Source organism: Crocodylus siamensis, chromosome 4 (assembly GCF_052110815.1).
Source record: "Crocodylus siamensis isolate JL-2025a chromosome 4, ASM5211081v1, whole genome shotgun sequence".
Lineage (NCBI taxonomy): Eukaryota > Metazoa > Chordata > Crocodylia > Crocodylidae > Crocodylus > Crocodylus siamensis.
The window spans coordinates 238431649-238458931 of record NC_143398.1 but is presented as its reverse complement, the minus strand read 5'-3'; the positions used below and the strand labels follow the sequence as shown (position 1 = coordinate 238458931).

Genomic DNA, 27283 nt, shown 5'->3' with positions numbered 1-27283 from the left:
GCACGGCCCCACACCCCGCCCCGCACGCCCTGAAGCGCCCGCCGCCATCTTGGAAACGGGCAAGGCCGCCCTTAGTTCCTCCCTCCCCGCCCTCCCCGACTTCCTGACGCGCCAGCCGCCATCTTGGAAGCGGGCACGCTGCCCTTAGTTCCTCCGTCCCCGACTTCCTGAAGCGCCCGCTGCCATCTTGGAAGCGGGCACGGCTGCCCTTAGTTCCTCCCTGAGCCCCTGCAGGGAAGGCAATGGCCTCCCTCCGCCCTGGCCCTGAGGGGGACAAGTGGGTCCCTCAGCTGCTCCCTCCCATGAAGACCATGAAGTCTTCCCACAGCCGGCTGGAGATCACAAGCGCTTGCGACCCTTTCTGTCACCCCTGAAAACAGCAGCCATCCATGGTCCATGGTCAGGAAATGCCTCGTCCTCCCCAACCTGTGCTTCCTCTGCCGCCGCGTGCGGCCGTCGCTCCTAGTCCCATCCACTACAATCACGGAGAAAAGCCCATCTCCGTTCTTTCTATACTCGCCCTTCGTGTATCTGAAGACGGTTATCAGATTCCCCGATCTTTTCTTCCCCAAACTACCTCTTCCCCCCGGACCCTGTAAGCCACACTTCCCAGGCTTTTCATCACTTTTTGCTCCTCTGGACTGGACTCGTTGCAAGCTGGAAGTGTGGGGCCCAAAATGGGACATGGGTGATCCCTCACCGGCTCCGAGCAAAGCAGAAGATCACTTCCCTCGACTTTTGTTAACTCCTATTAGTACAACGAGGATGCTGTTGGCGGGGTTTTTTGCAACAATGCCAGCTCATATTCAGCTTATGGTGTACTGCAACCCCCAGGTCTTTCTCTGCCGTATTGCAGCCTCGCCAGTCGCTCCCCGGTCTGTATTTGCACACGCAGTTATAACATCCCCAGTGCACGACTTTGCACTTGTCCTTGCTGGATCTCATCGGATTGATTGCGGACCATTTCTCCAGTCTATCCAGGTCATTTTGGATCCTAGCCCTGGCCTGAAGCCCACTTGGCATCATCTGCAAATTTGCTAAGTGTGCATTCAGTTCCACCATCCAAATAATGAATGAAGATGTTAAGCAATACCAAACACAGGACACACCCCAGGGGAACGCCACTTGCTACTTCTTCCCACCCAGGCGTTGATGAATATTCATTGAGCATGATGAGCCAACTAGTTATGTATCTATGTTACAGTACATTAATCTGATTTGTATTTCCTTAGCTTGCTAATATCATAGACTCTAGGTCACCTTATTCTTTAATTGCTAATGTCCTGGTTGTGCAAGCTGAGCTGTGAGGCAAACATCTGTACCTGCACAGTCTCATTTGACTTTGCCAAGACCCTGCCCAGTACAGAGATCTCCTTGAGACATTGGAGTTTGCACCAACGAGGACTGGAACTTGAATTAAAGAATAAATTGTACAGTGAATTATTATTTTATTTTTAAAATTACAGTCTGTTCTTTGTTTCAGAAGGATGATTTTTGCCTTTTAAAATTATTTTAAGAATTAGAAAGGTAGAAATCTCTTTTCAAGATCTCACTCCCACAGAAAAAAAGCTAATCTATAATTTTCCTTAGAGAAACTAAAAAAGATTACATTTTTAAATCCAGAAAGGGCCTTCAGTTTCCAGTTACTCTTGATTTTTTCTGAATAGACTTCCATTGATTTTGTACTTCAATAAGCTACTACACTGAAGCATAACTGAGAGTTATAACTAATTTGTTGCAAATATTCTACACAATAGCAAAGATTAAGTAATATTACATTCATAACAGCACAAATTTCAGTACCCTTGAAGGTTCGGATATAGAAAGAGAGCTACTTTTTAGATCGGTTATATATAGTCAACCAGTTCTTCACCTCCGCTTTTTTGGGCAGGGACCGGGACTTCCCCACCATGATGCAAGACAGACTTGAGGGGAACGCCTCCAGACCTCAGGGTGGGGAGGACCAGGTTAGAGAGCTTCTGGAGGGGCTGGACGTGTTCAAACCAGCGGGTCCAGATGCTCTCCAACCCAGGGTATTGAGGGAGCTAGCTGGGGTTATTGCAGGGTCCTTGGCACGGCTTTACAAGTGCTCATGGTGCTTGGGCCAGGTTCCAGATGACTGGAAGATAGGTGCCAGATGACTGGTCTCCATCTTTAAAAAAGGGAGGAGGGAGGACCTGGGCAACTATAGGCCCATCAGTCTTACCTCAATCCCAGGGAAACTCTTTGAGAAGATCATCAAGGAGCACATCTGCGATGGGCCGGCCTCAGGGATGATGCTCAAGGGCAACCAGCAGGGTTTCATTAGGGGCAGGTCAGGTCAGACCAACCTGATTGCCTTTTATGATCAGGTCACAAAAGCACTGGATGCAGGTGTTGCCGTGGACGTAGTCTTTCTGGACTTCAGCAAGGCCTTTGACACCGTCTCCCACCCCATCCTCATTAAAAAATTGGGCGACAGTGGCACTGATGCCTACACAGTCAGATGGATTGCAGGTTGGCTGAAGGGTCGCACTCAGAGGGGGTGGTGGACGGGTCATATTCGACCTCAGGAGAAGTGGGCAGCGGAGTCCCCCAGGGCTCGGTCCTTGGGCCCGCGCTCTTCAATCTCTTTATCAGCAATTTGGACGACGGGGTAAAAAGCAACCTGTTTAAATTCACTGATGATACCAAAATGTGGGGTGAGGTGAGCACGCTAGTAGGGAGGGAAAGACTGCAGCAAGACCTGGATAGGTTACAGGGGTGGGCTAGCAAAACAGGATGCGCTTCAACACTGACAAGTGCAGGGTGCTGCACGTGGGCAGTAGTAACCAGCAGCACACTTATAAGATGGGAAACTGCCTTCTAGAGAGCACGGAGGCAGAAAGGGATCTTGGGGTCATTATTGACTCCAAGATGAACATGGGCTGACGGTGCGAGGTCACGGTTGGCAGGGCTAACCGCACCTTGTCGTGCATCCACAGATGCATCTCGAGCAGGGCCAAGGAGCTGATTGTCCCCCTCTATGCGGGTCAGGCCGCAGGTGGAGCACTGCGTCCGGTTCTGGGCGCCGCACTTCAGGAGGGATGTGGACAACATGGAGAGGGTCTAGAGGAGGCCACCCGCATGATCCGGGGACTACAGGGCAGACCCTACAATTAGGGACTCCGGGACCTGAACCTGTTCAGCCTTCACAAGCGAAGTCTGAGGGGGGCCGTAGTGACCATCTATAAACTGACTAGGGGGGACCAGAAGGGTTTGGGAGAGACACTGTTTCCCCCAGCGCCCCCTGGCATAACAAGGAATAACAGCCACAAGCTGTTGGAGAGGAGGTTTAGATTAGACATCCGCAAGAGCTACTTCACGGTCAGGGCGGCTAGGAGCTGGAACCAACTTCCAAGGGAAGTGGTGCTGGGTCCTACCCTGGGGGCTTTAAGAGGAAGCTTAATGCCTACCTGGCTGGAGTCATTTGAGCCCAGTTTTTTCTCCTGCTCTGATAGGGGGTCGGACTTGAAGATCTACAAGGTCCCTTCGACCCGACTTCTGTGACTCTATTATTCTAGTCATCAGATTATTTTTTTTCTTTAAAGTGCAGCAATGAAGGGAGTGACATAAATCCTCTACTGAAATTGTAACTATTCCATAGACCTATTTCTCAGTCTCCCACTGCATTTTCCAGTTAATTTTCTATGCTACAGATCTTTACAGTATGCTTACTGGATGTGCAATGTGAGGAAGTCAGTGTCTGTGGAGAAAGTACAGGTCTATATCCACCCCTTCCTAAAACAGAGCATGAATAAATGATCCAATTCTGCTGTCTCCTACTGTATTTCGTGTATTCGTTGCCTGGATTGAAATGCTCTAGGACTTTAAGAAAGATTAGATTAATAAGAAATGTTATGAGGAATGAGTAATATTTATCATAGTGCTTTGGAACTTTTCAGTAAATATGGAAGAACGTTCTGAGGCTATTTTGGGCCATAAATCATGTGTGCAAGTGCTTCAGCATGTTTTATTTCCTCTCATTTCAGAGGCTGTAATTCCCTACTGGGTTGACAGCTCCACCATTCAAACCTCCTTTGTGGGCAGGCAGGACTGGATTACCATTACAGAGGACTCTTGCATACTGAAGTAGGGGTTTCTACACCAGCCACAGTGTACTGCATGCCTGGCTGATTAGGCACAAATCGTTTTTTTAGGGTAACTGAAAACAGTGGCTGTTGCTGTATGTTCTCACATATAACATACCCCAGAATAACATATGCACCTTCTTTTTGCAAAGGCAGAATGAAGAAAAAAAGCTTTATCCAGAGTTATGGCCGACAGATCAGGGACAGAGCTAAAAAGTCTGCAAGCTATGAACAGGAGAGACCAGGAGCAGCCAGCAGAAAGCAAAATTGCCAGAAGAAAGGTTAGCTTGATTAGTGGAACATCAAGACTGTTTAAAAGGAGAGATGATTGTTCACACCTGTGGAGTGAAGAACAATAAAGCAGTAGGGCAACTGCCATCCTCAGCTGCCTGAAAATAAATCCCATTAATGCTGCTGCTGGGCAGTAGGTTTTTGGAGCAGGAGTCAATGTGGGGGACTTCTCTTCCGGGCAGAAAAGTCAGCTTCTCCACTTAAGACATGCAGCCCAGTTGTTGGGGAAAACTAAAGTGGTGTGTGCAAGAAAATATGGTATTATAGCTAGGGACCTACCCAAATCACAATTACAAGATATTCATGGAAACTGCAATTTTGGGTGGAAAAATGGTGGGCTCCATGGCTTGCTGCAAAAAAACCCAACTTACCAGAAAGCACAGAAAAGGCCAGAAAGCCCTGCAGTCTTGGGGGGGGGGGGCAAGGTGGGGCTGCCTTTGAGCCTCCTGGTGTAAGGTCTCCTCCTCCCAGCTCCCTTCCCATCCACTGCTCCCCTGCCCTTCCCCTTCCATCTCCCCCCATGCCCAAAGGTTCAAAGCCAGCCACCTCCTCGAGTTCAGCAGACCCCTAATTATAGCTCATAGGCTTTTCTTGGGTTTTAAGTGAGAGGGGGAATGTCAAGCATAAGGAATATAAGCAGACTTAAACCAATCCAGTCTGTGGCAGCAGTACCATCTTGCAACAGCCCAAACTCTGAACTAAGGCCTGATTCACATGCACATTCCTTTAAGGAAATAACCTGACTCTTGGAAGTCAATGTCCTGCTTAAAGCCATATATTTAGGCTGTGATCTAGGAAAGACACTTGTGCAATGTTAAAGGATTGCTTAAGAAATGCAATATTTGAAAAGTTGCTTCAAACATATTAAGCTTTGCCTTGGACAATTATAACATGGTGCCTGGGCTGACTGTTCAGGCCACAGTAGTGGGGGAAATAGATCTGGCGGGGTTATAGTGGCCCATAAGGTGAATAGGTACCAACATGTGCTCTTGCACACCGGGCTGTATCAACAGTAGCATTGCTTTTAAGCCAAGGGAAGCGATTCTTCCATTCTATTCAGCACTCACCTGGATTACCACGTCCCATTCAGGGCATGGCAGGGCAAGAAAGACTTAGACAAATTAGAAAGAGTCTGGCAGAGAGCAACAGAAATGATTAAAGGTGGAGGAAATATGGATTGCAAGGAAAGACTGGAAAGACAGGGGCAGATCCAGAGGGAATGCAGGGTATGACCATGCCTCCCCTTTCTGACCACACCGCAGGAGCAGCAGCTGAGACTTTGTAAAGTCCCAACGAAGGTACAAATTCTGCCCCCCGTCCCCTCTGTGCTCAGCGCACCCCCTCCCCTCCCATTTCTCCCTCTCCCTCCTGCTGCTGCCCGTCTCCCTGCTGTCACAGGAGCAAGGAGAGCTCCTCTTCCACTCTAGCTGCTCTGTATGGGGACTGGGGTGGGCACAGCTCAGGACAGCAGCAGCAGTGGTGCCCTCCCACCCCAACTATCCCCCCCTCCCGGTCCAGGTATTACCTGCCAGCTGGGGAGCAGGTGTAGGGAGGGGGAACCCACCTGCTGCTGTCCAGGACTGAGCCCAGACCCTGCACAGCATGGCTGGAGCAGGACAGGAGCTCCCCTCACCCCCAGGACAGCAGCACCAGGCAGGGGAGAAGGGAGAGGAGATGCCTCTGAGGATGGAGGGGGAAGGCGTGGGGAACTCTGACCTTCTTTGGAACTTATAATAAGTCCCTGACTGCTGCTCATGTGGTGCAGCCTGCCTGCCCCAGTGGGCAGGGGCAGGAAGCTGGAAGTGGAGCGTGCAACCACCCCTAGACCATCATTTGCTGATCCCGCACCCCCCGTTGAACAATCCTACATCTGCTTCTGTGAAAGGTGGATACAGAGGGGATGGTGACAGAATATTCTCTGTGGTTGCACAAGGGAAAAGAGGGAGCAATAGTCTTAAATTGAAGCAAGAGAGATTTAGGTTGGATATTAGGAAGATGTCTTTTTTACTAGTGGGGGTTAAGCATTGAAGCAGATTACCTAGAGAGGTCGTGGAGCTTCTTTTCTTGGAAGTTTTGAAAAGCAGATTAGACAGACATTGGCTGAGATGGTTTGGACAAGGATGATCCTGCCTTGAGCAGCGCTGATCTAGATGACCTACTGAGGTCCCTTCCAGTCCTACTTTTCTATGCTTCTATGACTATATATTAGAGGACTGTCTACTTATTTTCTTAAAAGGGGCAGTAGAAATGAGACTGGTAAATATGCTGGGTTCTGCGGTTTCTGGAAGTGTAGGATTTTTATACATTTACACATAGATTTGTCTACAATTGAGGTCAGGTTCTCTTCTGTTGTTTCAGTGACAAGAAGTAACACTATGTGTCACCAGTTGAAAATGTCCCTTGGCATAGGAGGGCTCTCGGGTGGCAAACAGCAGTATATCTAACTGCACCCGGCTGCTCCCTTCCTGCTCTTCAGGTGCGGAGGATATTTTGGGGCTAGAAATTAATGGAACGGAGCAGGCCTGTGCTTTGCAAAATCACAACTGCTTTTTAGGGATTACAGCCAGCGGCATTAATTAAACAGTTGCCTAGCAGCCAGATTTATGCTGATAGGTAAAAACTAATGTTATTAGTGAGATGAAATTGCTACCCCCTCCCTGGCCTCTCCCACAACCACATTCCTGTGCCAAACAGCCTTCAGCGCAGGAGAGCATCATTAGACATCACTGTGTTTCCCTTCCCTGGTCTGGATGAATAAAACAGCATCTTCGATAGATTATACAACTCGCATGCTCTGTGGTATTATTTATTTAGAAATCGTGAGTAAACTACAGCTGTAGTGTTCTCATTTTTCACAATTCTGATAGTTCAACAAACTGGGAAAACATCGGCATATTTTTATTAAGGTACAAAATACACCCCATTGTTACCTACACATATTTAAAACTTGTGAGAAAAGCTCTTATGCTCTAAATCAGATGAAAAATCTTTTCCTTATAAGAAGTTGTGGCAATACGGTGTTTAGTATAACAAGAGTTCTTTATCCATTTAAAAAGAGAAGACATGCTGGCAATATTAACCTAGCAACAGAGAGCAAAGCAGTTATAAAAACCATTGTGTGATCCACATTAGCGGAGTTGGAATTGTTATTTTAAAAACACATAGAAGAGCAGATAATACAAAACACATAAAACTAGGTAATATCAAACATCCTAAAGTTGATATTGTAGACATCTGCATTAAAGTAACTCGATACTTTATTCTGAGGCTCTAAATTAATCTTTTTTTAAGGTACCCTTTAAAATCTTTGCACTTCAAAAACACACGCAAAGTGGAAAAAGAAAATAACCACATTTGGAATGATGCATAGCTACTGAAATTGTATTGTCACTGGATTATGCATATCAGCTTATGTCCTCTGATATTACCCACGAGCAACAAAAATTAAAAAGTGCCATTATTGTGAAAGGAAAGCAAAGTTACTACGTCTGAGTGCATTAATTGCCTCTGAGAAAAGATCAGGTTTTTTAGATTTTTTTGTTTGGTTTTTTTGCTTTTTTTTTTCCCAACAGGCAGCAGCCTTCCTGACACAGCTTTAACACAGACAGTAGGCTGTCGGACTCTTAGGGCACACACGATTCTTTGGAAATTGCTTGGTATAAAGGAGTTTACCATCCAGACTCTTTTTTTTTCTTGGCTATTTTAAAACCTCTGGTAGTTTCCAGCTGATCATCAGTTGAAATCTGTTCCACAGTGGCCACATAAATAAAGTAAAAGGACATTTTTAACTAAGCTGGCTTTCTGCACACATAGACACGCAAGTCACTGGATGTGTAATAACCTGTATTTCACAGCAGCACACATATGAACCATGAATCTTTATTAAACTGACAAGCACAATAGGAAGTTTGTGGTGCTATATATTCTCAATCTGTTCCCTAAGGCACACCCCTGTGACTTCACCAAGGTGGCAGATACCTTAAAGGAAAGATGACAAGTTAAAAGATGCTTGGTTAAAAGGAAGGAAAGAAATATTCTCTCAGAGAAGCTCCTGGAGATCTAGGATAAGCAGTATTACTATGATTAACAGCAAACTGGAAGAGAAAATTAATGTATGCTTAAAGGTAAGACACAAAAACCCACTATTAAAGATGAATGAAACAGAAGGAAAGACCCAGCTTGTTTCATTTCATTCCAACGTGCAAATTGCAATGCTAACTACAGTATCGCCTTCACTCGCAGTTACGTGAAGGAATGACTTCACTGTGGGAGAAGTCCATGGCCATCGGACCAAACCGGTCGACTGTGTGTTTGACAGAAGATATCTAAGCCCAATGGTAAATGCAGATCTTGGGGAGCCATCACAGCTATGGTATTAGCCGATGGAAGTGATCGTGTAAACCAAACAATCTCGCTAAATGCAGGTTTTATGAATCCAGGGCATAATTAAGGATTTGCTTTCCATACGATTGTTTCAGTATAAAATCAGGCTGGGCAACTTCACTGATTTATTTAAACTAAATCCAATCCCAACAGCAACTTAAAGTGCCTGCCGATTCCAACTAATGCCCATAAATAAAACAAACAGGTATCAACTGATCATGCTGAAGAAACAACCCTCCCCCGGTGACCTAAGCATCACTCTAGGTGCTTTTAATAACTTGGTTTTCTGAGCCTTGGAGATAAAGTCTTTGTAATGTGTTTTTTCAACTGTCTCTTTTGTTGAGTTGTTTCATTCCTCCTCCTCCTCCTCCTCCTCTTCCTCCTCCCCTTCTTTTCCCATTGTTTCCACAAGGAGATCTGCGGTGCAAGTTGCTTCCCCAAGGCTATTAACAGCTTTGCAGGTGTATTTGGCATCATCGTCCCCACAAACTTCAGAAATAGTCAAAGAACAGTTCCCGTCCTCATCGTAATCTATCTGGAAGTGACGAGACTCCTTAATGGACTGGTCATCTTTGTACCAGATCACCTCAGGGTCAGGGTAGCCTGTGACAGCGGGGAAAGAGCAGCCGTTGCAGTAAAACAAGACATTAAATTGCATTCATCTCTACTTCTCTTAGGTTCACATGGATTTCGGCATGTCTGTAAATCTAAGTCTGTCAAACCCTAATTAAAGTACATTCAAATGATCTACTAATTTAACTATACCTTTATCTGGCGCCTCTATACTATGAATAATACAAGTCTGAAATGAAGGCTGTAGGTATGGGAACTCACCGTTTCCTATACTCTAACTAGAATAAAGTAGAGAGCCTTTCACAGCAACTCATTCATCAGCCAAGGGAAGACCTGAAACTCTTATGACGAGCCTCCACAGCCCTTCACAACGCAAAGTCTTTCTCTGCAGTCCCCACTGCTTAGATTCTGGTCCGTAGCTTTACCTTACGGCAGCCTCGCAGGCATGAGAGCTACTCAAAATCTTTCCTGTGTTCACCATGGTGAGTTTGGGAGGAGGGGGTCCTTGAAAGGCAGACACTGGTTGCCTTTTGCAATACCTGTGCAGAAATATTCTCTGAGCCAAATTCAAGCCTTTGAGAGTCCTTTTGTGCTACTCTATAAAGGGGCCAGACAGGGTGTGGATCTCACCCCAGGAACAGAACACGTAAAATCTGTACATCCTCTTTCCTCCTGCATTTTTTACTCTTTTGATAAAATATTACACCAGTGATCCCCTGTCAGACGCATATTTTCCCTTCTCTCTTTTGTCATGAGTTGTTTTGGAAATTCCTCCTAATTTTTCCAGCCCTTTTAGAGGCCCTCAATAATATTTTTGGCACCATCACTCATACTGAAAACAAGACAGCCCTCCTCCGCACTTGTTCCATTCTGAATTCATTCTGCTTGGCTAGAGATAACCCTGTACTCCCAGTGAGATCTTGCCAGTGTCTTTTATGTCAGTGACACTTCAAAATGCACTGCTTGCTACATCCTAGGGCTGCACTTGCCCTTTCACACCCCCATGCCTTGGTGGCTTCTAGTCAGTTTGTGATTGACTAATGAACCCAGGTCTTTCTCTTCTTTGGTCTTTTCTGACTGATGAGCCCCAAGCTTATAGCTGAAATGCTTAATAGCCCCTAAGTATATGACTTTCCAGTTTGTATTATTACATTTTATCTCATTTTTATTACTCCCATCCTCAAGGTCATTGTGACATTTCAATGAAGTGCAGCACTGTAATACCCGGTTTCTTCTCCATAGCAAGCACAGAATATCACCCAGCTGCTCAAAGTGTATTCCATTATTGCAAAAATAAATAAATATTTAAAAAAATCACACTGCAACGCACAGATAGTGGTAAAGCTGAAGAGAACCATAGCAAAAAGGCAGGCCGGAGGCACAGAGATGGCAGAGTAGGGGGAAGAGAGAAATGAAGACACGCGTTCATTTAAAGTACCTTCAATTTTGCAGTCAAATCTAGCAGCACTTCCTTCCACAACTTCTATATCAAGGATGGTTTTAGTAAAATATGGCTTTACATGGGGCTTTTCCTCTACCACTTCTTCAAGGAAATCTAGGAGAAAAAAAGGAAGGTTAGTTATGTTATAGAGGAAAATCTCTAGTGATGAATTTGAGGTTTGGATAACCAAACAATTGCTGAGAACTGCCCATTGTTTCATTTCTCTTCCTGCTAGATACCAAACGGATGAGTGGAAGAGTTCCCTTTTGCTTTCATGTGTCTTTAACAGTTAGACAAACAGTCAGATTGTGAATAGGAGAAGGCAACACAGTGTCAATTCTTCTCCTTCCCCTGAATTTGCCCAGACCATGGCATTGGGCTTTTACTGACAGTTGGGACAAAATGTTCTAGCTTGTATTCTGTTTAAAAGAGTTGCTATTGACTGACACAACATTCATACTTAGCAGAACTCACTGTATACATAAAATTATCACTACCTTGTACACATTATTGAAGTCTCTTACCTTCATTTCTATATTTTCTTTGACATATACAGATACCTAAAGGAGTGATACAAGTCTCAGGACTGTTGAACACCTGCAGGTCTGACTGACATGCATGACCGTTATACGTAGTACACCTGAAAATCAGGTAACTTTTTTAGGACCCTAAATATAGATTTGGGTGGCTAACTTTGGGCACTCGTGTTGGAAAATTTTGGCCTTTGAGGAGAAGTGGCAGAACCGTGTTTGGGAACAAAGATGGAAGACATGATCCACCTCCAAGGAGGGATACTCTGCACTGGCCCGTTCCTGCAGGGAGCAAAGCAGGAAAGCCAAGGCTGCGACTGAACTCCAACTAGCTACAAGTATCAAGGACAATAAAAAGTCCTTTTTTAGATATGTGGGGAGCCGAAGGAAAAGCAAGGGCAACATTGGACCCCTGCTGACCCAGATGGGGCAACTGACAACCGATGCCCAGGAAAAAGCCAACTTGCTAAATGAGTACTTTGAGTCAGTTTTTCACCAGTCCCAAGGGGCGCCTCTGCCCATTACAGGGCAGGAACGCCTGGGTGAGGATGATTCCTTACCCTCCATTAATGCTGACCACGTGAAGGAACACCTTGAGAGGCTGGACACCTTCAGCCGGCCCTGACAATCTACACCCCAGGGTGCTCAAGGAGCTGGCGAACATCATAGCCCAGCCCCCAGCACGGATCCTGGCGCTCTGGTGAAGTGCCCGAAGATTGGAAGAAGGCCAATGTGGTGCCGATCTTCAAGAAAGGGAGGAAAGTGGATCTGGCAAACTACAGGCCCATCAGCCTGACCTCTATCCTGGGCAAGGTCTTAGAAAAGATTATTAAAGAGCCCATTCTTAACAGACTGGCCAACGGCAACATCCTGAGGGCTAGCCAGCATGGGTTTGTTGTGGGTAGGTCTTACCTGACCAATCTCATTTCCTTTTACGACCAGGTGACCTATCACCTGGACAAGGGAGAGGATATTGATATCATATAACTTGACTTTAAAAAAAGCCTTTGATCTGGTATCCCATGATCACCTCTTGGCAAAACTGGCCAACTGCGGTCTTGGCCTCACCATTATCCGCTGGCTGGGAAATTGGCTCTGTGTTTGGACCCAGAGGGTGGTGGTTGACAGAAGTCACTCATCATGGTGTCCTGTGACCACTGGGGTCCCCAAAGGCTCTGTCCTTGGACCTATATTGCTCAACATCTTCGTTAATGATGTGGACACTGGAGTCAGAAGCGGACTGGCCAAGTTTGCCGATGACACCAAACTCTGGGGTAAAGCATCCACACCTGAGGACAGGATGGCAATCCAGGCTCACCTTGACAGGCTCAGGAAATGGGCGGATGAGAACCTGATGGTGTTTAACACCAAAAAATGCAAGGTTCTCCACCTTGGGAAGAAAAACCTGCAGGATCCTTACAGGCTCAGCAGTGCTACGCTGGCTAGCACTACAGACAGAAAGGACTTGAGGTCATGATTGACCACAAGATGAACACGAGCCTGCAATGCGATGCTGTGGCTAGTAAAGCGACCAAAACGCTGGCTTGCATCCATAGATGCTTCTCAAGCAAATCCCGGGACGTCATTCTCCCCTTGTACTCGGCCTTGGTGAGGCCGCAGCTGGAGTACTGCGTCCAGTTTTGGGCTCCACAATTCAAAAAGGATGTGGAGAAGCTTGAGAGAGTCCAGAGAAGAGCCACGCGCATGATCAGAGGTCAGGAAAACAGACCTTACGATGACAGGCTGAGAGCCATGGGACTCTTTAGCCTGGAAAAGCGCAGGCTCAGGGGTGATCTGATGGCCACCTCTAAGTTTATCAGGGGTGACCACCAGGATCTGGGGGAACGTTTGTTCACCAGAGCGCCCCAAGGGATGACGAGGTCAAACAGTTATAAACTCCTTCAGGACCGTTTCAGGCTGGACATGAGGAAGAACTACTTTACTGTCCAAGCCCCCAAGGTCTGGAATAGACTGCCGCTGGAGGTGGTTCTCGATGATCTTCCGAGGTCCCTTCCAGCCCTAATGTCTATGAATCTATAATGTCTATGAAACAGACATAGCATACTGCCAGCACCCTATTCCTGCTGGTACGAGTCCTCTATTACTTACATGGGAACTAAATTCTCCTATTCAGTGCTTCTAATTATAATCACTATGCCCCCAGACTGAAACAAAGGAAGCTGACAAATACACCTTTGCAATGAAACATTAGAACAAGTATTTTTAGCTGCTCAAGTGCCTGCAATGGACCGTTCTGAGTAACAGATCAATACAGATGGAAACTGTAACCAAAGACTCCTGTTCCTAAAAAGAGGAAAGCATGGCAGGCTACCTGCTGTCTAAGCAGACAAGCAGCTGAGGCAAGGGCTGCACGCAGCAGACCCAAGCTGCAAGGGGGAAGAGCAAGCTGCCCGTTAGATCTAAAGAGGAACATCTGTGCGGGCTAGAGAGTCACTTGGCTCAGAGTGGGCAGCAGTAGATAGGACCCCTGTCGGAGGAGGAAAGAGGATGGCTATCTTGCAGGGAGCCGAGCTCTCTGGAGAGAGAGGCTGCACGAACCCCACATGAAAGCACGCAGAGGGCAGGGAGGTGAGAGCCCCCTTGGAGGACGTTTGCTCAAATATTTGTCTACCCAGAGTGGGGGAAGTTTTTGTTAAGGTGGTAGCTTGCCTTTTTCCCCCCCTTTCTTGTTTAGACCAATGGACCAGGTGTGGCTATAAGGGGTGAAGAGAAGCCACAGTAGGGTGCCTGAGGGGCACAATGAGTTTTAGAGACCTGCTAGGGGCAGGGTGTAAAACATAGGTGGCCTGAAGCCAAGAGGGCTGAAGCCTGAGAGGAACAACAGAGGCAGCCTGAAGCCAGGTCAGCTTGAGTTGGAGCTTGAGAGGACAAAGATGGGGCGCTGAGGGCACCCAGAGCCTGAGAAAGGTGAAACGAGGGCCAGAAGGGCCCAGAGCCCAGGAGATGTGAAAAAGGGCAAGGGCCCAGAGCCCAAAAAGGGGCGAGACTAAGGGCTAAAGCCCAGAGGAGTCATGTGTCCACTCGAGAGGACCACAGCACCAGTGGTCCTGTTACACACAAAATAATGACTTTCCGATACACTTCTTTAACGGAGAAAAATGAGGGAGATCAAGAGTTGGCAGAAGTGACTGACTTTGCCTCTCTGCTGTATTTTGTTAGGTTCTACTTTGTGTGACAGAGGCTGCCCAAAAAGTTAGTTGTCAACTTGCTCTTTGGTTGGTCTAAGAAGTAGGCACAGTACAGATAAAGCCACCACTCCATCTTACACATCAGTGAAGCTGCTTACCTTCATTTTCTATCTTTTCTGTGTTTATGGGACTGGTAGGTGAATTCACAGAGGCCTTCCTTCCACTCAGGCCAGAGATCATGGCCATGGATGACAGTCTTCCTATTGCTCGGACAGCATGGCCTGTTTTCTGAAAAGTAACATAAAGGCTTCTAGTCAGTCCAGCTCCCACAGGCACCCACCTTTTCTCTAACTATATGGCTGCAAACATGCAACTTGAGGTCTGATCCAAAGCCCACTGTAATCAGTGGACAGATTAATGAGAAACCCTGTTCAAGATTAGTGAGACAGACTTGATTTACCACTTTCAGATGCAGACACAAACTTTTACAAAGGATTCAGATCCATGGACCACATGTCTCCTTAGCAGGGGATGAAGCACATCCCTATACATGAGGCCTATATATAATTTAAATGCCACTGAAGTCCTTAAATTATAACTTAAATATGACTTGTGTGATTGATAGGCCTGAGGCTGAAACAGATTACCCAGAGAGGTTGTGGAATCTCCATCCGTAGAGGTTTTTAAGAGCCAGATAGACAAAACCTTGGATGGGATGATACAACTGGGGATAGTCCTGCTTGCAGCAGGGGGTTGGACTAGATGACGTCCTGAGGTCCCTTCTTACCCTAACTTCCCATGATTCTATGATGCTGGCTCTTTGTGGGAAGCTGAATTTCACCTTGAAATAAATAATTTATAATGATTATAAAGGTGCAACTGAAGTCATCTAAGCAAGCCTGTACAGTGACATATTAGCTGATGTGAAAACAATCACCAAGTGATTAAATATTCTCTGCTGAAATTCTCTATAATATAGATACCAAGTGCAGTACCTTTTGTAAGGTTTGTTTATAAGCACCTGAGAAATGTATGTGGTCAAAGGCATAAGGGAACCCATGTAGCTCAGCGTTTTGTAGGCTGGCCAAAAGATTTCATCCAGGCCACGAAGCATCTGCTTCTCTAGCAGCAAGAGAAAAGAAGTAGTGAAGCCATCTGGCAGGGAATAGATAAATGTCCAAGAAGGCTGGTGCTCAGAGAAGTGGGAGACACTGGGTTAGAAGAACAATTCCCTAGTACGTCTTTACAGAGACCAGCTTGGTAACATCAACATAACTGCTCAGTTCACCTTTGTAAGCACACAAAAAGCATCCGCTTCCTCATAACCCCATAAACAGAGGAAGTGAAAACCCATACTTAGAGTCAAATGTTTCAGCACAGTTGTGATATGCGCCCATGCCCCTGCTACTGCCCATCATTAAACTAGCAAGAGAAACCATAGCTGGTCTCCTGCACTTATGCACTGAGGACTGCAACTGGGGTTTTGCATTAGCAGCAGCAAGAGCTTTCTGCAGTAAGTTCTTCCAGGATCATGGCAATTAGAAATAATGAGACTCATTAGGATTTCTAGCCCACTTCCTTGCACTCTTTATTACCTGCCATTTTCTTCTGGCCATATATTTCTTCATCCGGTCTTTGGAAAGTTTTTTGGCTTCCATGGTGTTGGTGTCTTTTTGCAGCCAAGGATGCTGAAGGCACTGAGTACAATCTAAACGAGTCCTGTTTTTACATAAAGAAACAAAGTCAGTATGCCCAGTACACAGGACAAAACCATTTATGTCACTGCTTTGCCTTTTCTTTTTTAAGCAAATGATCTCACTAGACTGCACTAGTTTCGGTGACCCAGCTTGCATGGTATTGCTTATTAACTGCAAATTCTTACTACCTGTTACATTCTCTGCCCATTCTAAGACTCCAAAGGGTCTTCTATGGGGAACACTTCACATTTTTAAAAGACCAGTGAAGCACTGTCCAAAAAGAAACATGCATCGTAGCTGAAGGACAAGCACAGCATAGTCACAGTCCACAAGACTCATCTCTGCTATAAGGCCTACTCAGAGTCCTGCTCGTCTCCTACTTATCCGTATGCCCTTATACTTACTAACTTTCCCGTTCTTGCAAACCACGTCTTTTCCACCATCAAATACAATTAAACAATTTATTTAACTGTATGTTATGTGTATATAACTCTTTGTTCTGTGTTTTCTTTTTTGGCAAGATGCTATCCACAACACTCCCTTGTATGTCGCTGGTCAGACACTGGCATGCTTTATCTGAGCTAGACAAAATTGTTGCTAGGCTCAGATGGACCTTTCACTTTTTTTGACCTTTGTATCTTTTGGATCATAAACCTTCCAGGACAGGAACTGTCTCTTCCCTAGGCTTGTTCAGTGTCTGCTGCAATGGGGCCCCAATCCTGATGGGAACCTGTGGGGGTTACTGTAAAATAAACATTTGCTATTATTACTAAAACATGTGTGAAGCTGTGGTTTTTGTGAGGCTGCACCTTATGAGAACCATTGGGAAGTGTACTGTCACGGTAGTGCCATCCATTGAAGGACACAAACAGCACTAAACAAAATCCTATGAGCAACCCCATCAAACCAAAAGCAGCACTCAATGCAGACATCTGTAGCTCCCATGTGCTGCAGCAGTACATTCAAGATGATGATGGCCACACAAACTACACAACACAACTTCCATGCATTTGGGCTATGGGTCCATCCCTGCAGCAGACATTCAAGTGAAAATGCTCCACCCAGTCTGCGCAATGTAAGGCAGATGATGGCTGCGTGCACAGGCACAGGCACTGGTGCAACCGGAGCCCCTTCTACAATAACACCAAGGTGCTTGCAAAAAGGGGTCTGCAGCTTCAGTTAGATGCCAAGTGTGTCAAATGCAACAGTTTTACTTCATATCCTTCTTTAGTAGACTGCTGATAAAGTCCTTGGCATCATCGGAGATTTCATCAAAAGCTTCATCATCAAAGTCCCACGTGGCTGAGGTAACGTTAGCTAAGGTTTCATTGTCATTGTCTCCCATGAAAGGGGAAAGTCCACTGACCCTGGAGATAAACATGCACAAAACAAACCATGTCAGTCTTCAAATGGAGCAGACAGCAGTTCAAATTCTCAGTGACCTTTTCCCAATCTTGGCAGATCTGTACCAGTACAAGTTGTCCTATAACCACTTAAAAAAACAGACAGACCTGAAAGTTAAAGCCTAGACAAAATCCACGGGAACAATTCTGTTTCTTACTAGGCACGTCTACACGAGATACTTATTGTGGAGTTGCCTAATTAGCTACGCAGTAAAGTCTCGGTGTCCACATGTGGGGCCCTATTAGGCTGCAGTAAACTAATAAACGCCACCGTAGGTGAGTACTCGTCAACGCAAGGACTGTCCTAAGTTGTCATTATGTACTGAGCAGCAGCACCCGCCCTGGAGCACCCTCGTGGCCCAGTCAGCCCCTGCACAGCAGGCTGAGCCCGCTCGGAGCAGCCCTGGGCTGGCGGGCTGACCCCAGGGCCCTCTGCCAGTCGGGGCTGCTCGGCCCCAGCTCAACATGCTGTGGTCCTGGGCGCACGTGTAAACGTGGCGCCTGGGAGCCACAAACTCCAGCGTGAACTATGCCGGAGTTTATTCAATAGCATTAATAACACGTGTAGACGCGCCCCCTTTGAGGTATTTTGGGGGGAAATAACTCCAGTTTGGTAAAGATGGAGAGGAAAGTAAGAGTTTGTTACCAATTTGTTATATAAAGTTCAGTTCAGCTCTGGTCAGTAACTAAGTAAAAAAATTACATCTGACGGAGAATATCTGCTTCCTGAGTGCATCCAGAACCATCCTGCCAACCTGGTAACAACAGTGCTTCTCGTTCCTGTTACCCCCCGGAGGGCCAACACAGCCGAGAGAGAAAGAGAGCTGGAACCTGTCCCCTCCCACACGTTCACAGAGATCTGCGCTAAACAATAATTACAGGGCCAGATATAGCCCAGCAACTTCATTACAGTCAACTGAATTGCACAGATATATCTGAAGACATAATTTCGCCTTCAGGTCTTCTATTACTGATAGAGGTGCATAGAAAAGAAACAACACCCGTTGATTTCTATAGCCTGGGTTGAATCTGCAGGGCTGGCAGAGTAGAAATCTTTGTACCGAACAGCTTTGATCTGTGGACCCTGAGAGCAACATGGAGACAACAGGCAGGAGGAGTGGGTAGGGGGCAGCCGGAGCTGGAGTCAGAGTCCCACATACCGGGGCATGAACCGCCCAGCTGAAGCTTCTTCCCCACCCGGAGGGCTGCAAGACCAGCCGCCACTTGAGGCGAGGGGAGCGGAGCAGCAGCCGCACTGGGAGCAGCCCTGCTGATAAGCTGTGCACGCTGGCTGGGGCCAGGCCAGCAGGAGTGGGCTGGAGTGCAGCATGGGCTGCCCCGTGCGGGGCTCGGCCCCATATGGAGCGCCGTAGGGCAGCCACAGACTGCACCAACTGGATGAGCTCTGCTGCACGTGGCCCCTGCTCCCCCCTCACCCCCAGCTGGCTTCTGGGACCTAGCACCCAGGCAGCCCCCCTGGCCCCCAACACACATGCGGACATGGCCCCCACTCGCCAGGCACACCCCACATCCTTTCCCACAGGGCATAGGCTGTCCTGCAATCCTATCCCATGCTCCCAGCTTCTGCCTCCCATCTCCCCCCTGACCACTGCTCCCCACCTGTCCGTGGCCCCGTCCTACCCAGGGAGTTTTGGTGAGCTGCTCCAGCACGGGGGGACTGGTGCTGACCCGGCCTGCCACAGATCAGCAAAACTCCCTGTGCGGCCCCTGGGCACAAATAATTGCCTACCCCTGAGCTAGGCTGTTCGCAGCGGTGGCAGATGACAGAGCAAGGAGCAGCGGGCTCAAGTTGCAGCAAAGGGAGTTTAGGTTAGATATTAGGAAGAATTTTCTCACTAGGAGGGTAGTAAAACACTGGAACAGGTGACCCCGAGAGGTGGTGGGAGCTCCATTCTTGGCAGTCTTGAAGACCTGGTTAGACAAAGCCCTGGCTGGGATGATGTAGTTAGGGCTGGTCCTGCTTTGAGCAGGGGCCTGGACTAGATGTCACCTCCTGAGGTCGCTTCCAACCCTCATTTCTTTATTTCTAAATCATTTTTGCTTACAGCCACATGGTTAAATTCAGGCTGTAGCATGACTGAGAAGGGCCGACCAGGGCAGCAGCCGCAGGTGCCCCCTTTGTGCATGTCAGGAGAGGTGGGGAAGAGGATGCAAGAGCAGGTATTGCCATGGCGGCAGCAGCGCTGTTGTAATCAGCAAGGCAGGAGCCAGTGCTGCCCTGGATGCCATGTGGCTGCCCCAGTGCCATGCCTCTGAATCCAGGCCAGTGAGTGAGACACAATAGATAATACCCCACGAACATATCAAAATTGTCCAGATTCCCCAGGCATTTGCTTTGCTGCTCTTCATTAATTAATTAATATTTTTTATTCATTTTTTTTTCAACAGACAATCTAATTAGAAAACCACGTTGAAGAATGCTGTTTCAAGACAGCTTGTGCTCTATTAAATGTTTGTAAGGTGACAACCTATTCCCGTTTATAACGTTTACCACTAGGGGGCAACTTAGCCCAAACTATTTTTTTCAATATACTTGGATTCTTCTCGTCTTTCCTTATTTTTACAGTTATCCATCTTTATAAAAGCCACATTCATTTGATAAAGGAAGAAGAAGAACACAGATTTTTTAAGATACTATAATGGCAATGGCTTCAGGGGAATGGATCTGGCCCAAGCCCTTCCCGTCTTTTTTTCTACATTGAAGCAATGATTATAGGCCACAAACATAGAAGTTCAGTTTTATACATTTAGTTTTCATTCTGACAAAGTACATAAACAGTTATGTGGGTCTATATAATGGGAAGTAGAGTATACCATTTTATTAAAAGTGGCAAGAGAGATTCCTAGAATATTTTTCTACTGGGGCTGGGTCCTTGGGTAAAATCCAATGGAAAATCTCCTATTGACTTGCAGAAAACCAGGGTTTCCTCCCCTGTCTGTTTTTTTTCTGCTACTACATATACAGATAACACTGAGTTAAGAAAAGAATAATATGAAGTTCACTGTACTTCAAAATATTCACAATGGCTCTGAGAGCTCCCTGCTATGCACCAGCATGGAGCAAAAGGATGAGGTAAAGAATTGGACTTGGTCTGCCGGGGAAGTGCTAGTCAATGCAGCATCACAAGAGAAATTTATTCTATTTGCATTTAATTACCTCTGTTTCAGTTCCATGCTCTCTTCAGAGCTGATAATTTAATGGCATGTTACTTCCATCCATCACCAAAACAGCTGCTGAGACCACTTGCCAAATATTACAGAATGGGGTCCGCATCTGCAGGACTTCAAGGAAAGGTCTGCCCCTCGTTGAACAGACCAGCCACTAGAGCCTGGGATCCAGGGACACTTTTACAAATCCCCTTAATTCCTAAGCACACATGAAGGTAAGAGAAGCAGAAAAGGCTGCTAGTCTGGGACCAGCAGGGAGTTGCAAGGGATGGAATAATGCCTTTTCCAGTAGATGTATCTCACCCAATATTTTGACCTGGAAAAGGTTATAGTGAAATAGAGGTTCAATGTTGCAAGATGCTGATGAATCAGACCCCAATCCTGAAAAACACTTACGTATATGTGTAACTTTGGCATGCAAGCAGTCCCACTGAAGCGAACAGGATTATACAATGGCCAAGGCTATTTTTGTCCCATGTTGTCACGAACGTACAATATTTTGAGGTGTTTGTGGAGTGCTATGCATGTTTGCTTGAGCTTGTTTCACAAGCTTAAAATCAAACACATGCTTCAGCTCCTTGTAGAATCAGGGCCAGACTCAAACCCCAGCGGTGAAATCTTTGCCTCACTGAAAGTCAACTGTTTTTGTTCCTTGTGGGACAGAATTTCATCCTTTTTGGCTAACTCTCAGCGAACATCAGCAAATGTTACAACTGAAGGCTACCTACATTGATTCGGTTCATTTAATCCTTTCTTTAATTATTTGCATTCAATTCAGATAGATGAGTAGAGATCAGGGTCAGAGTCAGGAGACTGGCCGTTTTGTATAGCTTGAGTGCTATATTATAAAACTTTTTGACTAAGGCAATTTTTTTCCCATGTTGTCACAAACCTACAATATTTTGAGGTGCTTGGGGGATGTCATGCCTGTTTTCTTGAGCTTGTTTCACTGATATGGCATGTATAGTCTTCAAGTATAGGGCGCGTCAAGCTGTATTAACCCTATTGTCCTTATGTTTGTATGCACTGTGATACTGGACAGACATGTACAGCATATGTTACAAAGAGGCCAGGACTGCATTCATGAGAATGATCTTCAGGTATTGCTACATAAGCAATAGGTTTCCAGTAGCTGTTGCACTCAAAAGCTTAACTCTGCTCTTAATAGTGCGCTGAGTCTCATAACAGGCTACATATTAACTCACACACAGTACTCCCTGTACTCTTGGGCATTAGCCCAAGCAATATAAGAAGACAGAATCGAACATCATTACTGGCAATAGGCAAGAGATGATGTGTATCACCTGCTCCACCAACTGTTACCTGAAGACCTGAATAGATGGAGGCTTAAGAGGCTTAAAAGGCATAAACTGTTTATACATGAAGCCCATAAGCTCCTGGAAGAGACTGAGGATGCTGAACCAAACCTATGGGCAGCAATGAGTGGGACCACTAGGAAAGATCAGACCTATTCCAACAGCATTTTATACCAATGCCAAATGAGTCCCCTTTTGGGCACAACCTTGACAGAAAAGCATAGATCAAACTGAACAGATCTGTGACCGGATGCTTCAAAACAACACTTCACAAGATGAATATCTTGGACAGCCCCTGCGTGAATATGGTGTCCAACGAACAGCGCTGCACTTAATCGAAAGCTGCAGTCTTTACAAATGCCCAGATGGGGTAGACTGAATCCACACATTGAGCAATAATTTTAGACAGTGGCTCACAGATTTGGAAGTTGATACCCGATGCCATATGAAAGACAGTCTCTCACATCTGGGAGAGGCTCAAAGCCTAAATGCCTAGAGAAGTAATCACTGAGATTGGCATCTGACATGGGTATGTCTACTGAACAAGCAAATAGACCCTGGAGGACATGGTCTGAGGTACGAGCCAGGTCCTTCCAGATAACGATGAACTTACCTTTTATAAGGAGAGGCCTGTGGCAAGAACAACACCTTGGAACAGGCTATTCAGGAAAGGATATTTCTCACAGCGGGGAAATTAAATGAGACAGTATCTTTAGGATACTGGATTAGTAATCTTTGTCTGAAAGGTTATACATATTATCCTGATCATAATGGCATCGGGAAAGATTTGTGGTTGAATAGACAAATATACTTTTGGGAAGGGGAAGAAGCTGTATGCAGTGTGGGGTCCCCAAGAATTCAGTGCATATTGCATGGAAATGGCCAGATAAGAAACCATGCTTAAGCTATGCCTGGAGAGCAAGTGTTTGGTCCTTGCTTTGGTATCTGTAACAGAGCCAAAGAATTTACCTGATGCAAATACCACAGAACTAGCTGTGCTGCAGTAGCACCATGGGCTAGAGCCTTGTATGGGAGGTCAGATAGGTGCACAGAAGAGGCCAGTAGCAGTAAGTCATCCTGAGGCTGAGCCAGCAAACTAAACCAGGAAACACCTGAGGCAGCTCAGGGAGGCCCGAGGCCAGCAAAGGGCAGGGCCAGGGAGGTATATGAATACAAGCCCTGAGCCAGCAGGTCTGGCCCTGGAGGCTGCGGAGGCCACAGCGGGGCACCTGAGGGCACGTGGTGATTTAGCCTACCGTGAGGGGCATGCTGGTGTTTAGAGCCCTGCTAGGGGCCTTGATTCAGGGCATGCCATACACTTAGACCTGAAGGGGAGTTTAAAGCCCAGAGAGAGAGGAAGAGAGAAAGACTGAAGCCTAGCTTCGGCGAGGGCAAAGCCAGGGCCAGGGGCTCCTGTGCACAAAAAGGACAGAGACAAGGGCCAGGGGAGGCCCAGGAGCCTAAGTCAATTCAGTGAGTGTATCCCAGAATGGGGCAAAGACGAAGCCAAATTAGGAGGTCAAGGGCTGGAACCCAGAAGCCAGGTCGGGCACAGTGGGCCCAGGCTAAGGGAACCAGTGGGAGAAAAGGGGCTGAGGTCAGGAAAGATGAGGTCCCAACAAGGGTACAGAGGCCTGAGGTGGCCTGCTATCTGGTTGGGTCCAAGTGCCCACTGAAGTCATAGAATCACAGAAGTCGGGTTGGACGGGACCTTGTAGATCTTCAAGTCCGACCCCCAGCCTGGGCGGGAGAAAAACTGGGCTCAAATGACTCCAGGCATCCAGCCTCTTCTTAAAGCCCCCCAGGGTAGGAGCCAGCACCACTTCCCTTGGAAGTCGGTTCCAGCTCCTAGCCGCCCGGACCAGGAAGTAGTTCTTACGGATGTCTAATCTAAACCTCCTCTCCAACAACTTGTGGCCATTATTCCTTGTTATGCCAGGGGGCACTTGGGGAAACAAGGTCCCTCCCAAACCCTTCTGGTCCCCCCTAGTGAGTTTATAGATGGTCACCACGGCCCCCCTCAGCCTTCTCTTGTGAAGGCTGAACAGGTTCAGGTCCCGTCACCTCTCCTCATAGGGCCTGCCCTGTTGTCCCCTGATCATACGAGTGGCCTCCTCTGGACCCTCTCCATGCTGTCCACATCCCTCCTGAAGTGTGGTGCCCAGAACTGGACGCAGTACTCCAGCTGCGGCCTGACCAGTGCCGCATAGAGGGGGTGGATCACCTTCTTGGACCTGCTTGAGATGCATCTGTGGATGCATGACAAGGTGCGGTTAGCCCTGCCAACCGTGACCTCGCACCGTCAGCCCATGTTCATCTTGGAGTCAATAATGACCCCAAGATCCCTTTCTGCCTCCGTGCTCTCTAGAAGGCAGTTTCCCATCTTATAAGTGTGCTGCTGGTTACTACTGCCCATGTGCAGCACCCTGCACTTGTCAGTGTTGAAGCGCATCCTGTTTTTGCTAGCCCACCCCTGCAACCTATCCAAGTCTTGCTGCAGTTTTCCCCTCTCTACTAGTGTGCTCACCTCACCCCACATTTTGGTATCATCAGTGAATTTAAACAGGTTGCTTTTCACCCCGTCGTCCAAATTGCCGATAAAGAGATTGAACAGGGCGGGCCCAAGGACCGAGCCCTGGGGGACTCCGCTGCCCACTTCCCCCCAGGTCGAATATGACCCATCCACCATCCCCCTCTGAGTGCGACCCTTCAGCCAATCTGCAATCCATCTGACTGTGTAGGCATCAGTGCCACCATCGCCCAATTTTTTAATGAGGATGGGGTGGGAGACGGTGTCGAAGGCCTTGCTGAAGTCCAGAAAGACTACATCCATGACGATACCTGCATCCAATGCTTTTGTGACCTGATCATAAAAGGCAATCAGGTTGGTCTGACCTGACCTGCCCCTAATGAAACCCTGCTGGTTGCCCTTGAGCATCATCCCTGAGGCCAGCCCATCGCAGATGTGCTCCTTGATGATCTTCTCAAAGAGTTTCCCTAGGATTGAGGTAAGACTGATGGGCCTATAGTTGCCCAGGTCCTCCTTCCTCCTTTTTTTAAAGATGGGGACCACGTTGGCTATCTTCCAATCATCTGGCACCTGGCCCAAGCACCACGAGTGCTCGTAAAGCCATGCCAAGGGCCCTGCAATAACCCCTGCTAGCTAGCTCCCTGAACACCCTGGGGTGGAGAGCATCTGGACCCGCTGATCTGAATACATCCAGCCCCTCCAGAAGCTCTCTAACCTGGTCCTCCCCACCCTGAGGTCTGGAGGCGTTCCCCTCAAGTCTGTCTTGCATCACGGTGGGGAAGTCCCGGTCCCTGCCCAAGAAAACGGAGGTGAAGAATTGGGTAAAGAGGTCTGCTTTCTCCTCTGGCGCAACCACCAGATTGCCCAGAGGATCTTGCAGGCAATAATTGCAAGTCATTAACTGGTAACATCTGAGAGGCATGGGAATGGCTGCAGGGGAGGCCAGGGGCTATGATTAAAGCTCCCTGGTGCCCTGGGAGAACTAGCCAACATCAAGAGGAACTGAGGTCACTCTATGACCCATTGGGCAGCCTCCCTTCCAAGCAAATCATAACATCAAGGCATGGCAGGAAAGTGAGAAGGGAAGGATAGAGCTGGAACAGGATAAGGGTTGTCCAGACATCCCTGCAGCCCAAACCTGGTTATAGTATTCTGGATATTTTGACTGACAGGAGAAAATGCAGGATCTTGTGATATCATAGGTGATAGCACTGGAGCCCACAGAGAGCAAGATGGATTCTGTTCTGTCTTTCTGCATCATCAACACTGTTAGATAAGTTATTGATGCAGTTAGAATCTCTGGCTCAAATCAGCAAAGTAAATATGAATGTACTTAAGGGCAGTTATGTTCAGCAAAGCATTTAAGCATGTGCCTAAGTTCAACAGAAGTCACCATTACCAATGATGATATAGGAGGCAGAAAAAAGTAATTTCGCTTCTCTGATCAGGTGTGTTCTGCAATTCAAAACCCACATTCATTTTTAAGCAATATCTTTTCCAACTGTAATCACATCAAAAGTGAAGCCAGCCCTCAATCAGCAGTTACTTAGCAGCTCAATTTACTTTATGCAAATTAAGTGTTCTCAAATGACTTCTCCAGTTCCTTGAATGCAACTGTGCACACATTTAGATAACATGTGCACATCTTTTTCTATCTATGCTTCTTGAAGAAATGTTGGCAATGGCCACTGCAGGGGAAAATCCCAAGCTTGGTCATGATTTGATTGCAAATGTAACCTGTGCTGCATTTCTATGGATCACAGAAATTGTTCCATGCTGGTACAAGGAAATAAGGTTTGCTATAATACACGAAAGCTGTGTTTGCTTTTTTAGTAGGGTTACCATACGTCTGTGTTTTTCTAGACACGGCCTCTTCTTGGATACTCCAATCTCCATCTGGGCAGTTTTTAAAAATACGATCAATTGTCCAGGATTTTGCTGTGCTCAGCATCAATGTTTTTCCCGGCACTTCCCAGCTTGCCCTAGTAAGGAGCTGCTTGGGGCTGGGGGGAAACTGGGGGCAGGCTGGCTGCAGGCAAGGGGCACCATGTGCATCTGTGTGTGCAAACGCACGTGGCTGGCATACAGGCAAGCAAGGTGGCAGGAGCAGGCATGGCAGCTGGATGCAGATATGTCTATGGGGAGCAAGGGTTGGAGGGCCAGGGCTTGGGGACTGTCCAGGTGTGTGTGTGTGCGCGTGCATGCATGTATGTGTGTGTGGCAGGGTGTGCGGAGGGGATGGGTGTATGAGGGGGGCAGGTTGCCTGCTTATGCTGGAAGAAGCTGTCCGGGTGCTGGGACTGCATCAGGGCAAGGGGGCTGGCCTACCCCTGCAGTGGGGGAAGGGGGAGGAGGGGCCCTTCAGCAGTAGTGGTTAGTGGGCCGGCCCCTGTTTGCAGGGGCAGAGGGGCCAGGAGTTGCTGCAGGGCTGAGGGGAGCAGGGGGCTGCGAGTCAGGAGTGAGGGGCACTGGCAGGGCTGTGATGGATGTGGCTTGAGAGTGAGGGGCACCAGGGAGACGGGGGACTGTGGATCAGGAATGCAGGGCACAGTAACACTAGAGGGCTGTGAGTTGAGAGTGAGGGGCACCAGCAGGGATGGGGGGGCTGCAGGTCGGGACACAGGCATGGCCCAGAGGGACGGGGGACTGTGGGTTGGGACTGAGGGGCACTG

At 47.3% G+C, this 27283-nt stretch overlaps 1 protein-coding gene across 6 annotated transcripts in view; it reads right to left on the bottom strand.

The window, feature by feature from the left end:
* Nucleotides 1-7193: 7193 nt before the first annotated feature.
* MYLK (myosin light chain kinase) overlaps nucleotides 7194-27283 on the bottom strand; it is a 346647-nt gene continuing 326557 nt past the window's right edge. For all 6 annotated transcript variants that reach the window (XM_090045981.1, XM_090045986.1, XM_090045983.1 and 3 more), the window contains 5 exons: nucleotides 17388-17540; nucleotides 16072-16195; nucleotides 14635-14764; nucleotides 10795-10911; nucleotides 7194-9386 (listed from right to left, as the gene is read on the bottom strand). In XM_090045981.1, coding sequence (XP_089902107.1) covers nucleotides 9133-9386; nucleotides 10795-10911; nucleotides 14635-14764; nucleotides 16072-16195; nucleotides 17388-17540 — 778 coding nt within the window. In that variant the 3' untranslated portion in view covers nucleotides 7194-9132. The remainder of the gene's footprint in view (nucleotides 9387-10794; nucleotides 10912-14634; nucleotides 14765-16071; nucleotides 16196-17387; nucleotides 17541-27283) is intronic.